Source organism: Schistocerca cancellata, chromosome 6 (assembly GCF_023864275.1).
Source record: "Schistocerca cancellata isolate TAMUIC-IGC-003103 chromosome 6, iqSchCanc2.1, whole genome shotgun sequence".
Classification (NCBI taxonomy): Eukaryota; Metazoa; Arthropoda; class Insecta; order Orthoptera; family Acrididae; genus Schistocerca; species Schistocerca cancellata.
Window position 1 is genome coordinate 559976723 of NC_064631.1, and position 13545 is coordinate 559990267.

General features: G+C 46.7%; 1 protein-coding gene across 1 annotated transcript in view; it reads left to right on the forward strand.

Annotated features, from left to right (window-relative positions):
• Positions 1 to 4320: 4320 nt before the first annotated feature.
• The window catches only part of LOC126088425 (uncharacterized), a 188860-nt gene continuing 179635 nt past the window's right edge, over positions 4321 to 13545 (forward strand). Inside the window, exon 1 of the mRNA XM_049906569.1 lies at positions 4321 to 4464. Within this exon, the coding sequence (XP_049762526.1) occupies positions 4321 to 4464 (144 nt within the window). The remainder of the gene's footprint in view (positions 4465 to 13545) is intronic.

The window sequence follows — 13545 nt, forward strand, 5'->3', positions numbered from 1 at the left end:
GCACGTTTTGAGACTAGTTCACCTTCCACCACAAGAAATTATTTTCCTAGTTGGTGATAAAAGTAATTTGCTACGAATTTTTGGTAATCTGTAAATACTGTTTCAGAGATCTGATGTATTGCTGACATTTTGAGACGTCTGGAAATAGTTTTACAGAGCTAACATTCCTCAGCTATTGACTACTGGTAATGCAGAGATATGGATTGCAAATTCCGGCTGAATATGTATCTTGTGAGAAACTGGACGCAGTGTAAGGAATGACAGAGGAAGGGTACAATCTGACATTTATGTTAGAAAATACCGTGAGCAAAAGGTAAGAAATGATGGGCTTACGATGTAGATGTATTTGTGTGACGAAATATGTTGATATTATGCAATGATGTAAATGGTACTTATGCTGAGCAATAATGAAGGAATAAAGTGTTTTGGATTATGATGTGTATGTAAGTGAAGAGATATTTTTAAGAGTAAATATTTCAGGAAGCCAATGAGGAGTAGAAGATGATGTTATTTCTGTAGTGGTGATGTACGTTGGTGTTTTTTATGGATTATTATTTCAGGTAGCCAATGAGGGGAGGTGATCAATGTACCGGCTAGTCTGGATTTCGCATCGTATTGCGTGAGCTCTACATATTTCCGTTCAAAACTAAATTTTCATGTAGTGCTGTTGCCCTGCGCTGATACATATTTAAATATAAAAATATGTTTTTTACATTTTTCATATACCAACCAGACACATGCAAACACGAGTCTCGAAGTTTTACAATAAACTTTCACGGTGACGTTGCTTTGTGCCCAGTTTCGATTAACGCAGTGCATGGGTCTACTCTTGGTGTAGTTGGAATAAACAAGAATACAACCGTTTTGTTTGCACTGGACGAACTTTGTATATTTTTCGTTTGAAGCGTGAACTATAGCGCGAAACTTACTGCGCACATCACTCCTCCTCTACTGGAAACATTTGCAATTGTATGATGTATGTTAATTTTCGTTTGCATCTTCCACAGCCTCACAAAACACAGCTTTGTTGAAGGCCATCTGATCCCAACTATCGGTCATTTCGCCGTGGCAGTTCTACTTTACGCAGCAAGATCGTGTAGGCTATTCATTTTCCGTACTAATAATAGGTCATGACTAGCTTTACACACCTGTAGTCTTTAATAACAGAGAACGAGTGAAGAAGTATGAAGTGAGCGTTGCACCACAATTCTCAGACTCGTTGTACTCTCGGAACTACACTGAGGTGGGAGGGCGATATGCACGACTACAGATAGCAGTAGTATCGCGTTCACAAGGTGTAAAAGAGCAGTGCATTGGCGGAGATGCCCCCCTCCCTGCCCCTCCCCCCCCCCAAATTCTATAAGTCGCTCCAGATCCTTAAGCACCATGCACTCCGCCTCACCTTCCATATACACCTCCCATCCCCCACGCGGATCCTCTATGACCTGATTCCTTTCCCCCATCTGCTCCTTTTCCTCGAACATATCCGATTCTTCTGCATCTCCCGCCGACTTAATCCCCCTCATCCCTTGGTTGCTCCTATTCTCTTCAACCCCCACCCTCTGCCATGCCTTCATCGCTGTGTCCACCCTACCCTCATCCTCTACACCGTTCATCTCCTTTCCCACAGTGGCTTCTATCAACTCCCCCTCCCGGATGATGCCCTCTCTCCCTCCATTTATCCCTCCTATCAACTCTGATCCTCACCTCCCCTTACCTCTCTCTGTCCTTTTGCCAGCTCCCTCTCCCCCCTCTTTACATCCTGTTTTTTCCCCGTCTACCCTCTCTCTGATTCCCTTCTTTCCCCCGAGTCCTTTTGCTTTCCCCTCCACTGCCTTCCACAATCCCTTCTGCATCCGCCCTGCCTCCCCTTTTTTTCTATGTCCTCTCCCTCCATCGGCTCCCTCCCTTTTCCTCGCCTCCCCCCCCCTTTTTCCCCCTTATCAGTCCGGGTCCTCCCCCCACCCCAATCTGCTGCCGTGTCGCCTCTATAGTGCCGTTTTAAGTGAATGTTCAGTGTTGTGCGTCCTCTGTCAGTGTTGCGAATGACCACCACACTGACGCTACTTGCGTTTTTTCTCTCGTGCGAACAGAAACCAAACTGTCGCAATGTTTTTTTTTAATTGTGCCTGTCTACTTACTGTGTGTCTTCCTCCGCATCGTCAACGCCGTGTTTTTATTTCTCAAATTCTACAACTTTCTGCCATTTTACAGTTTTTCAAAATGTCGCCGTTTTATCACCTGTTTTTATTGTTTTTTTATATTCTCATTATGTTTTTTAACTTTTCTGTAGGCAGTAGAGTGGTATATTACGCTGCTGCCAGGCCGCCGCCCCCTCAGGGGGGGGGGGGGGGGAATCAAATGCAATAAAGAAAAAGAAAAAAGCGGAGCTGTCAACTGTACTCATGGGATTCATGTGAAAAGATTTCCGACGTCATTATGGCCGCAACAGGGGAGTTAACAGACTCTAAACGCGGATTGGTAGTTGAAGCTAGACGCTTTGGACATTCCATTTCGGAAATCGTTAAAGAATTCAGTGTTCCGAGAGCCAAACCACATCGTCGAGAATGTCCCGAGAATACCAAATTTCAGGCATTACTTCTCACCATGAACAAGGCAATGGCTGACGGCCTTCACAAAATGACCGAAAGCAGCAGTGTCTGCGTCGAGTTGTCAGTGCTGTAGACAAGCAACATTGCATGAAGTAACCGCAGAAACCAATGTGGGACACGACGAACGTATTCGTTAGGACAGAGCGGTGAAATTTGGCGTTGATGGGCTATGGCAGCAGACGACCGATGCTACTACCTTTGCTAACAGCACAACATTGCCTGCAACGCCTCTCCTAGGCTCGTGACCGTATTGGTTTGTCCCTAGACGACTGGAAAACCGTGGCCTGGTCAGATGCGTCTCGATGTCAGTTGTTGAGAGCTGATGGTAGGTTTCGTGTGTGGCGCAGACCTCAGGAAGCCTTGGACGCAAGTTGCCATCAAGGCACTGTGGAAGCTGGTGGCTGCGTTTACATGGAATGGGCTGGCTACTCTGGTCAAACTGAGCCGATCATTGACTGGAAATTGTTCCTAAACAATGCGCTATGTCGCTGGTCAACAGTTATTCGTTTGAAGAACATTCTGAACAGTTCGAACGAGTGTTTTTGCATCCAGTTCGCCCGACGTGAATCCCATCTTGCATTTATGGGACATAATCGGGAGGTCAATTCGTGCACAAATTCCTGCAACGGCAACAATTTGGTACTTACGGACAGTTATGGAGGAAACATTCCTCAGTATTTCTGCAGGGGACTTCCAACGACTTGTTGAGTCCATGACAGGTCGAGTTACTGGACTATGCCAGGCAGAAACAAGTCTGACACAATAATATTACGAGGTATCGAATGATTTTTGTCACCCCAGTGTGTAGCAGCAAGGAAGGAAGCCCGTCAGCACAGATGAATAGCGACCCCTTGATTTGCGAAGTTTGCAAACAGCAATGTACGACTCGTACGCGATCCGTCTCTTATCTGTAGAGCACGTAAAGACATCGAAGCGTCGTTCTTCCTGCGCTCAAAACGCGAATGGAACTGGAAGCGACCGTGATGCGTGCTACATTGTGAAGTATCCTCTGCGATACACTTCACAGCCACGCGGAGTGGTCGTGCGGTTTGAGGCGCCATGTCACGGACTGCGCAGTAGCTCATGCCGGAGGTTCGAGTCCTCCCTTGGGCATGGGTGTGTGTGTTGTTCTTGGCATAAGTTAGTTAAAAAATGGTTCAAATGGCTCTGAGCACTGTGGGACTTAACTTCTGAGGTCATCAGTCGCCTAGAACTTAGAACTACTTCAACCTAACGAACCTAAGGACATCACACACATCCATGCCCGAGGCAGGATTCGAACTTGCGACCGTAGCGGTCGCGCGGTTCCAGACTGTAGCGCCGAGAACCGCTCGGCCACCCTGGCTGGCATATAAGTTAGTTTAAAGTAGTGTGTAAGTCTAGGGACCGATGACCTCAGCACTTTGGTCGCTTAGGGATTCACACACACATACACTTTACAGTGTTTTTCGTAGAGTAAGTGTTTTTGTTTTGGAGGTTCAAAGAGTTTTATTAAGCCTCGACTGTGTCGATAATATCAGCGGCAATGCGTGGGTCAAAGTAAACTCATAATGCGCGACTGCCGAGCGTTTTCCTGGGGCGATAAGCGGCGATACGGAGTCTGTGGGCGCGCTGACAACGGGCGTGGTTGGAGTCGAGGCAGCGATAGCGCGTGCATCGGCCCCCGGCTAGCCGCGGGCCAGTGCGACGGCAGCGGGCAGCCGGCAGCATGTATCAGCACCAGCACCAGCACCACGGCCCGCACGCGCCGCTCGGCCGCCAGAAGTCGGCCGCGGACCTGCTCGCCTACCGCCGCTTCTCGCCCACCAAGTTCGCCAGATCCGTCGTCGGCGTCCTCAAGATCGTCATCACCGTGAGTGCACACGCCGCTTACATTAGACATGCTGCCCTACGCACGTAATGCTCGTTTCGTACCGAGGGCGGGACGGGTGGGCGGCGATCATATCCAGTACCTGCTATCTACACGTACACTGAGCCGGCCGCCTTGGCCGATCAGTTCTAGGCCCTTCAGTTCGGAACCGCGCGACTGCTACGGTCGAAGGTTAGAATCCTGCCTCGTGCATGGATGTGTGTGATGTTGTTAGGTTAGTTAGGTTTAAGTAGTTCTAAGTCTAGGGGACTGATGACCTCAGATGTTAATTCCCATAGTGCTCAGAGCCATTTGAACCATTTATGACTGACTACAGGTGCGATTCTCTGTGACAAGTAGAACGGCCACCAGAGTGCACTGGTGTTTTTCGTGTTTACATCTACATCTACATCTACATTTACACTCCGCAAGCCACCCAACGGTGTGTCGCGGAGGGCACTTTACGTGCCACTGTCCTTACCTCCCTTTCCTGTTCCAGTCGCGTATGGTTCGCGGGAAAAACGACCGTCTGAAAGCCTCCGTGCGCGCTCGAATCTCTCTAATCTTACATTCGTGATCTCCTCGGGAGGTATAAGTAGGGGGAAGTAATATATTCGATACCTCATCCAGAAACGCACCCTCTCGAAACCTGGCGAGCAAGCTACACCGCGATGCAGAGCGCCTCTCTTGCAGAGTCTGCCACTTGAGTTTGCTAAACATCTCCGTAACGCTATCACGCTTACCAAATAACCCTGTGACGAAACGCACCGCTCTTATTTGGATCCTCTCTATCTCCTCCGTCAACCCAATCTGGTACGGATCCCACACTGATGAGCAATGCTCAAGTACAGGTCGTACGAGTGTTTTGTAAGCCACCTCCTTTGTTGATGGACTACATTTTCTAAGTACTCTCCCAATGAATCTCAACCTAGCACCCGCCTTACCAACAATTAATTTTGTATGATCATTCCACTTCAAATCGTTCCGTACGCATACTCCCAGATATTTTACAGAAGTAACTGCTACCAGTGTTTGTTCCGCTATCATATAATCATACAATAAGGGATCCTTCTTTCTATGTATTCGCAAAAAAATTACATTTGTCTATGTTAAGGGTCAGTTGCCACTCCCTGCACCAAGTGCCTATCCGCTGCAGATCTTCCTGCATTTCGCTACAATTTTCTAATGCTGCAACTTCTCTGTATACTACAGCATCATCCGCGAAAAGCCGCATGGAACTTCCGACACTATCTACTAGGTCATTTATATATATTGTGAAAAGCAATGGTCTCATAACACTCCCCTGTGGCACGCCAGAGGTTACTTTGACGTCTGTAGACGTCTCTCCATTGATAACAACATGCTGTGCTCTGTTTGCTAAAAACTCTTCAATGCAGCCACACAGCTGGTCTGATATTCCGTAGGCTCTTACTTTATCAGGCGACAGTACGGAACTGTATCGAACGCCTTCCGGAAGTCAAGGAAAATAGCATCTACCTGGGAGCCTGTATCTAATATTTTCTGGGTCTCATGAACAAATAAAGTTGGGTCTCACACGATCGCTGTTTCCGGAATCCATGTTGATTCCTACAGAGTGGGTTTCCAAAAACGACATGATACTCGAGCTTTGTTTCCAGGATTTTAAAGTACATACGAGACGTGAACAGCGCCAGACATTTAGTGATTACTGTGAAGGACGCGAAGATGCCTGTACTCCTGGGAGACAGCGTTATCGGCACCTGACAGTCTGAAATGGGTCTCATTGTGGGTCTCCATTTCGTCGCCTGATCGAATCGTGCAATGTCCAGATCTGTGTCCCATTCTGTTGTGACAGTGGCCCGATGTTGGACTGCAGGGGAACGAGACTGCTGGGATTCTCGACAAGGTTCCTGCCGGCCATGTCTGACTGACACAGGGGAGGATCACTGGACTGTGCACATCGTAACCATTTCACACCCGTATCTACTGTTCGTGATCAAGTAATGGGCTCCTCCGACATTCTGTGCAATCCCGCACCGTTGGTTGGAGATTAGCAGCAATGTACAATGTTAACAACGTTTGTTTTATTTAAAAAGTGAGTTTTCACATAAAAGATTCGTAGGCTATACTTTTCAGCACGTCCACGTGCAGTCCACAGGGAACTACAAAGCAGATCGAATGTGCCGACGAGATCATCAATAGTAGTGTTCCGCAAACGCTACATTCCATCGCATTTAGTCCTTTCCACACTTCGCTTCAGCAACACTTTCACTGCAACGAGTTTCAATATAAGTTGCAGTCCTTCGAAATGTGTCTATGAAAACATCAAAGTGATGCGGCCTTTCCATGAAAGATGATGTTCACGGATGAAGTACCATTTACGAACAATGGAGTAATCAGACTTCGGAGCACTGCTTACTGGTCAGCTGAAAATCCACACAGATAGAGGAAAATGGATAACCTTGTGCTATTGATACTTACAGACCTTCTTAAAGGAACATTTGGAAATCATTGGCTCGAACGTACCGGATACACAAAAGGGCTGCACTCTCGGCAGACATTAAACCTTTGGACTTTTATCTGTAGCGGAAAGTTAGGAACAAGTGGTCTATAAGGAAACACTGACAACTCACAAAGATATGATATGGCGTATAACACGACCCTTGCTGTGATAAGTCCAGATGAAATTGAACGTACAGTATTTTCTTTTTTTTTACTTTATTGTATTTCGATTCCCCCCCTTTACTTTATTGTATTTCGATTCCCCCCCCCCCCCCCCTCCCGAGAGAATGGCGGGCTGGCAGCAGCGTAATACGCTGCCCTGCGGCCTACAGATAAAATAATGAGAAGACATAACAATAAAAAGAAGAGATAAGACAGTGACTGTTTAAAACTGGACAAAACATAAAAAACAAAGAGGTCACTGATGCTGATTAAAAACATTTTGGAAATAGACAGGCACAGTTATAAAACACGGCTAAAGTCTGACTTCTTTTCGCAGCACTTTAAAAAAGGGTCGCACAACACTGAACACTCATGGAAAACACTGCACTGTAGACTCCGAAGGCATGTAGGTATGGGTGGAGGGGGGGGAGGACCAAATCAGATGAGGGAGGAGGAAAAGAGGGGAGCCGGTGGAGGGAGAGGGTACAGAAAAGGGGGGGGGAGTAGGCCAGACGTCAGAAAGGCGTAGGGAAGGCAGTGGAGGGGAAACGAAAAAGACTCTGGGGGAGGGGGGGGAGAGAATAGAGTCAAGGAATGTAGGTGGAGAAAAAACAGGACAGAAAGGGGGGAGAGGGAGACTGAGAAAAGGACAGAGGCCGAGAGGGGGAGGTGAGGCTCATAGTTGATTGGAGGGATAACAGTGTTGTCTGTTCAGAATCGTTTTCACCTGTGTTATAACTGCACTGTACAATCCATTGACAGAGAAAAGTAATATAAAATTCAAGCATACAGTGAGTTTGTGACTACAGGGCTAGTACAGCCAGTTATGAAGATCTTTATACAGGGTGGTCCATTGATAGTGACCAGGCGAAATATCTCACGAAATTAGCATCAAACGAAAAAATAAGAAGAACAAATCTGTTTGAGATGACGGGGAAAAACAGATGGCGCTATGGATGGCCCACTAGATGGCCCTGCCATAGGTCACATTGATAGAAACTGCATTTTTAAAATAGGTACTACCATTTTTATTACATATTCGTATAGTATGTAAATAAATAGGAATGTTTGATTTGCAACATTTGTTTCGCTTTGTAGTGGATGGCGCTGTAAAATTCTCACCAATGCAGCAATGCACCTTACACCACTGTGTGCAATGATTACTTAAAGTAGGTATGACAATACGCTTGTCCCCTCCCCCTACAGCAGAGGACATCATCCGCTTTGTCACCATAGTCCTTCAAAACATCCACCCCTTCCAATGCCCCCACACCCTTTCCCAAATCGCCCTTGCATTCTGTATTCCACCTCACCACCTATGCCATCTACTCCCACAACCAGGACAACTTCACCTTCACCCCCCTCACCACCCTCATCTAAATCTCCCCTACCATGGTGCGACAACATCACAGTATCCTTTAGCATGATATCTGCTCCCTGCCCACCTACAAACTCCTCTTCCTCCACACCCTCCATTGACACGGCATGGATGCGTTCATCCTAAATGAAACCTTCCTTCATATCTCCATCTCCACAGCTCCTTACACCCTCCACTGCAACAATAACCTGTACCCCCTGGTGCATGGCGGGGTTGCTATCGGCCACCTCAAGCACCACCTTGTTTGGCCCCAACCTCTCCTCAAAAATCCTACCAAGCATCTCATCCTCAGCCTCTTTTTCCCCACCCGTACCGTCACATGTGCCACCATCTACATCCGCCCTCATACCCCCATCCCATACCTTTACCTGGCCCACTTTGACTGCACCTTCTCCACCTACGTGATTGCCACAGACCTCAATAGCCACAGCCATGCTCCTCTCTACCTGCTCAGCCTCCATATCCTTCATCAGGGAAATTTCTAGCTCCTCTCCCTCCTGGATGATGAACTTCGCCATGATGTCTACCCTTCCTAGCAACTGTACTCTGGCCTTGACCCCTCCTCACCAGGGTCTCCCCTTTCCCGCCCCTCCTTCCCCCAGATCAGTTTTTCCTCCTTCCCCCTCCTGAGCCTCTGCCCCCCCCCCCTCCATGGCTGTTTTCCTCTTCCATCCTTCCCTTCCCAGCCTCATTCAGCGTGCCCCCACACCGTCTCCCTTCTCTCCCCCACTCTAACACCGCCCCTTCGCCCCCTTCTCCCTACAGCAGATCCTCCCAGTTTGTTCTTTGTCATCAGTGTCCTACGTCAGTGTTGTCTTCGAAAAATGGTTCAAATGGCTCTGAGCACTATGGGACTTCATCTGAGGTCATCAGTCCCCTAGAACGTGGAACTACTTAAACCTAACTAACCTAAAGACATCACACACACCCATGCTCGAGGCAAGATTCGAACCTGCGACTGTAGTGGTCGCGCGGTTCCAGACTAAGCGCACAGTCGCCTCCTTTTGTATGCACTCTTCCATTATGTTCCCCCTTTTACATCTATGTTCCGTCCTATTTTCTCCTTTATGTTGTTTTAAATGTCTTCCTGTTACATACTTACTGTCTCTCGACTGAAAAGCGGCGTCTATGCTGCTGCCAGCCCGCCCCGGGTGGGGAAATGAAATACAATAAAGGAAAAAAAATGCTTGTCCAGTCATAATAATTACATGGAAGAAATAATCCTTTTAAAATGGAACGTTTAACAGTCGCAGAAAACGTAGATATTGTGTTTATTTGTGGTTATTGTTATCAAAATGTGCTATGTATGTTAATCGTTATCCTGACAGACAGCATCTAAATGTCCGGACCTTTCGTCGGATAGTTAATGTATCTAAGTAACCGGAAGTGTTCAGCCAAACAAGAAGACGCAACCAAGAACTGCAACTAATGAAGATGCCCAAATAAGTGTTTTCGCTGCAGTTGAGGCTAATCCGCACGTCATTAGTAGACAAATTGAGCGGGAATCGGGAATTTCAAAAACATCTGTTTTGAGAATTCTACATTTCACTCTTACCATATTTGTCAAGTGGCAAATCACACATCTCTGTGCCTTCGTCGCTGCCGGGTGATGACTGAGAAGAAATGACGTGTAGATTGAACATTCTTCACAAGACAAAGATTCTACGGCATTTGAAAGGGAATGTCTGCAATGAGTGTATACAGGGTGTACCAAGAAGAATCATCCGATGTTTAAAAAAATCTTAACTATTACGTTATTTGAGATATTTCCGTGAAGAGCGTACTGTTGGAAAGAGCAAACCCTCTAGTTTTACTTGGCTCTCCGCCACACTGGCAACTGGAAGTGCGGGAATTTTTAAATCAAAGGATTACTGAACGATGGATCGGTTGCACTGGACCAAATGATTCAGCCTTACGTTACTGGCCTCCAAGGTCACCGTACCTGACTGTATGTGATTGTTTCTTGTGGAGGTTTATAAAGTACTCTGTTTACGTGCGCCCATTACCAACAACGAATGAACTGAGACATCGCATAACAGCAGCTATGGAAGCCGTAACTCAAGACATGCTCGTTGGAGTGTGGGAACAATTTGAATGCCGCATTGACATATGCCGTGAATCTCAAGGGGGGCATATTGAACACCTATGAAAAGGTATGACAAAAATTTTGAGTTTCCCGTTCATCAAAAAAAAAGTCATTGTATATGTTTATTAGTTTCAGAAATATAGATGAGCCACATCGGATGATTCTTATTGATACACCCTCTATTTCAAATTTTGATTTATGGCATTGATATCTGAAATTTCAATGCGGAAATCAGTCAAATACTGAGCGAGCAATCGAAAGAGGGATGATCGGAATTGTTAACAAATGGTGCAAATGGCTCTGAGCACTATGGCACTTAACATCTGAGGTCATCAGTCCCTTAGAACTTAGAACTACTTAAACCTAACTAACCTAAGGACATAACATACATCCATGCCCGAGGCAGGATTCGAACCTACGACCGTAGCAGCAGCGCGGTTCCGCACAGAAGCGCCTAGAACCGCTCGGCCACAGCGGCCGGCAATTGTTAACAGATACAGGAAAATAAACAGGCGCGGAAGACTTAATTGAAGTTGTAATGTGAATCAGATGAAGTTGGGTGGGTCATGTAGTCAAGAAACAAACGTTATCACAATCTCACGTCACCTTTTTTAATTAACAACAGAATACATTATTAAAATGGGTAAGGTTTTGTGTTGTAAAATTAGTCCCAAACATAGACAATATTGAAGTGCCCACCAATCTCTATGGCCTCTCTGAACTGAACTGAATGCCTCACACGTGTGCATGCCCGGGATTCCTTTTTCCGAAACAATTGCAGCACAAGTGACAGATTCCATTCGGGGAGCTCCTTGCCGTGCCGGTCGAAATCATTGCATGTCAGTCAGTGAGTCAGTCGTGATATACTTCAACACATATAAAGTCGATGTTATCGCGTCAACACGAAAAAAAACTTTTACACTGTGTATGTTAAGCAGCATGTCGACGGGTCGAAACAAACGTGCCAGCAAGAAGTTAATTGATTGTGTAAGGAATCTAAGCTGAAGTTAACCGACAATAATTTTCTTCTTCATCAGTAACTACAGAGACTAAAAATCTAGGTAATAATACGGTTCAAAGGAAGGTAGAAACAACGTTGTCTTTCATCTGCAAAGTCCGCAAAAGTTCATCGACTAAACTCCGTGCGGACAGGTCTCGAAAGACCCAAACGTATCGACGGACTGCCGCGACATCCTCCGCTAAGCGTCACTGGATGAGGATATGGATATACACTATGTGATCAAAAGTATCCGGACACCCCAAAAACACGCGTTATTTATATTAGGTGCATTCTGCGGCCACCTACTGCCACGTACACCATATCAGCGACCTCAGTATTCATTAGACATTGTGAGAGAGCAGAATGGATCCCTCCGCGGAACTCACGGACTTCGAACGTGGTCAGGTGATTAGGTGTCACTTGTGCCATATGTCTGCACACGAGATTTCCACACTCCTAAACATCCCTAGGTCCACTGTTTCCGATTTGATAGTGAAGTGGAAACGTGAAGGGACACATACAGCACAAAAGCGTACAGGCCGACCTCATCTATTGACTGATAGAGATCGCCGACAGTTGAAGAGGGTCGTAATGTATAATAGGCAGACATTTATCCAGAACAGCACACAGGAATTCCAAACTGCATCGGGGTCCACTGCAAGTACTATGACAGTTAGGCGGGAGGTGAGAAAACTTGGATTTCATGGTCGAGCGGCTGCTCATAAGCCACACATCACGCCAGTAAATGCAAACGACGCCTCGATTGGTGTAAGGACCGTAAACATTGGACGATCTAACAGTGGAAAAACGTTGTGTGGAGTGACGAATTACGGTACACAATGTGGCGATACGATGACAGGGTGGGGGTATGGCGAATTCCCGGTGAATGTCATCTGCCAGCGTGTGTAGTGCCAACAGTAAAATTCGGAGGCTGTGGTGTTTTGGTGTGATGGTGTTTTTCATGGAGGGTGCTTGCACCCCTTGTTGTTTTGCTTGGCACTATCACAGCACAGGCCGACATTGATGTTTTAAGCACCTTCGTGCTTCCCACTGTTGAAGAGCAATTCGGGGATGGCGAGTGCGTCTTTCAACACGCTCGAGAACCTGTTCATAATGCACGGCATGTGGCGGAGTGGTTACACGACATTAACATCCCTATAATGGACTGGCCTGCACAGAATCCTGGCCTGAATCCTACAGAACAGCTTTGGGATGTTTTTGAACGCTGACTTCGTGCCACGCCTCACCGCCCGATATCGATACCTCTCCTCAGTGCAGCACTACGTGGAGAATGGGCTGCCATTGCCCAAGAAACCTTCCAGCACCTGATTGAACCTATGCCTGCGAGAGCGGAAGCTGTCATCAAGGCAAAGGTGAGCTAACACCATATTGAATTCCAGGATTACCGATGGAGAGCGCCGCAAACTTGTGAGTCATTTTCAGCCAGGTGGCCGGATACTAATGATCATATAGTGTATGTGATCTGCAAACCGCTCTTCCAGCCGTTGTCAGTTTTTTAGTTTTCGTGACCGGAGCCGCTGCTTCTCAATCAAGTAGCTCCTCAGTTTGCCTAACGAAGGCTGAGTGCTCTCCGTTTGCTAACAGCGTTCAGCAGACCGGATGGTGACCCATCCAAGTGTTAGCCAAGCCCGACAAGGCTTAACTTCGGTGATCTGACAGGAACCGCTCCTACCACTGCGGTAACGCCGTTGGCAATTACTGCATATAAGACAACAATAAAAGGTCAGTGTTTCAGGGATCCGTCAAAACGGTTAATACACTACTGGCCATTAAAATTGCTACACCAAGAAGAAATGCAGATGATAAATGGGTATTCATTGGACAAATATATTATACTAGAACTGGCATGTGATTACATTTGCACGCAGTTTGGGTGCATAGATCCTGAGAAATCAGTACCGACAACAACCACCTCTGGCCGTAATAACGGCCTTGATACGCCTGGGCATTGAGTCA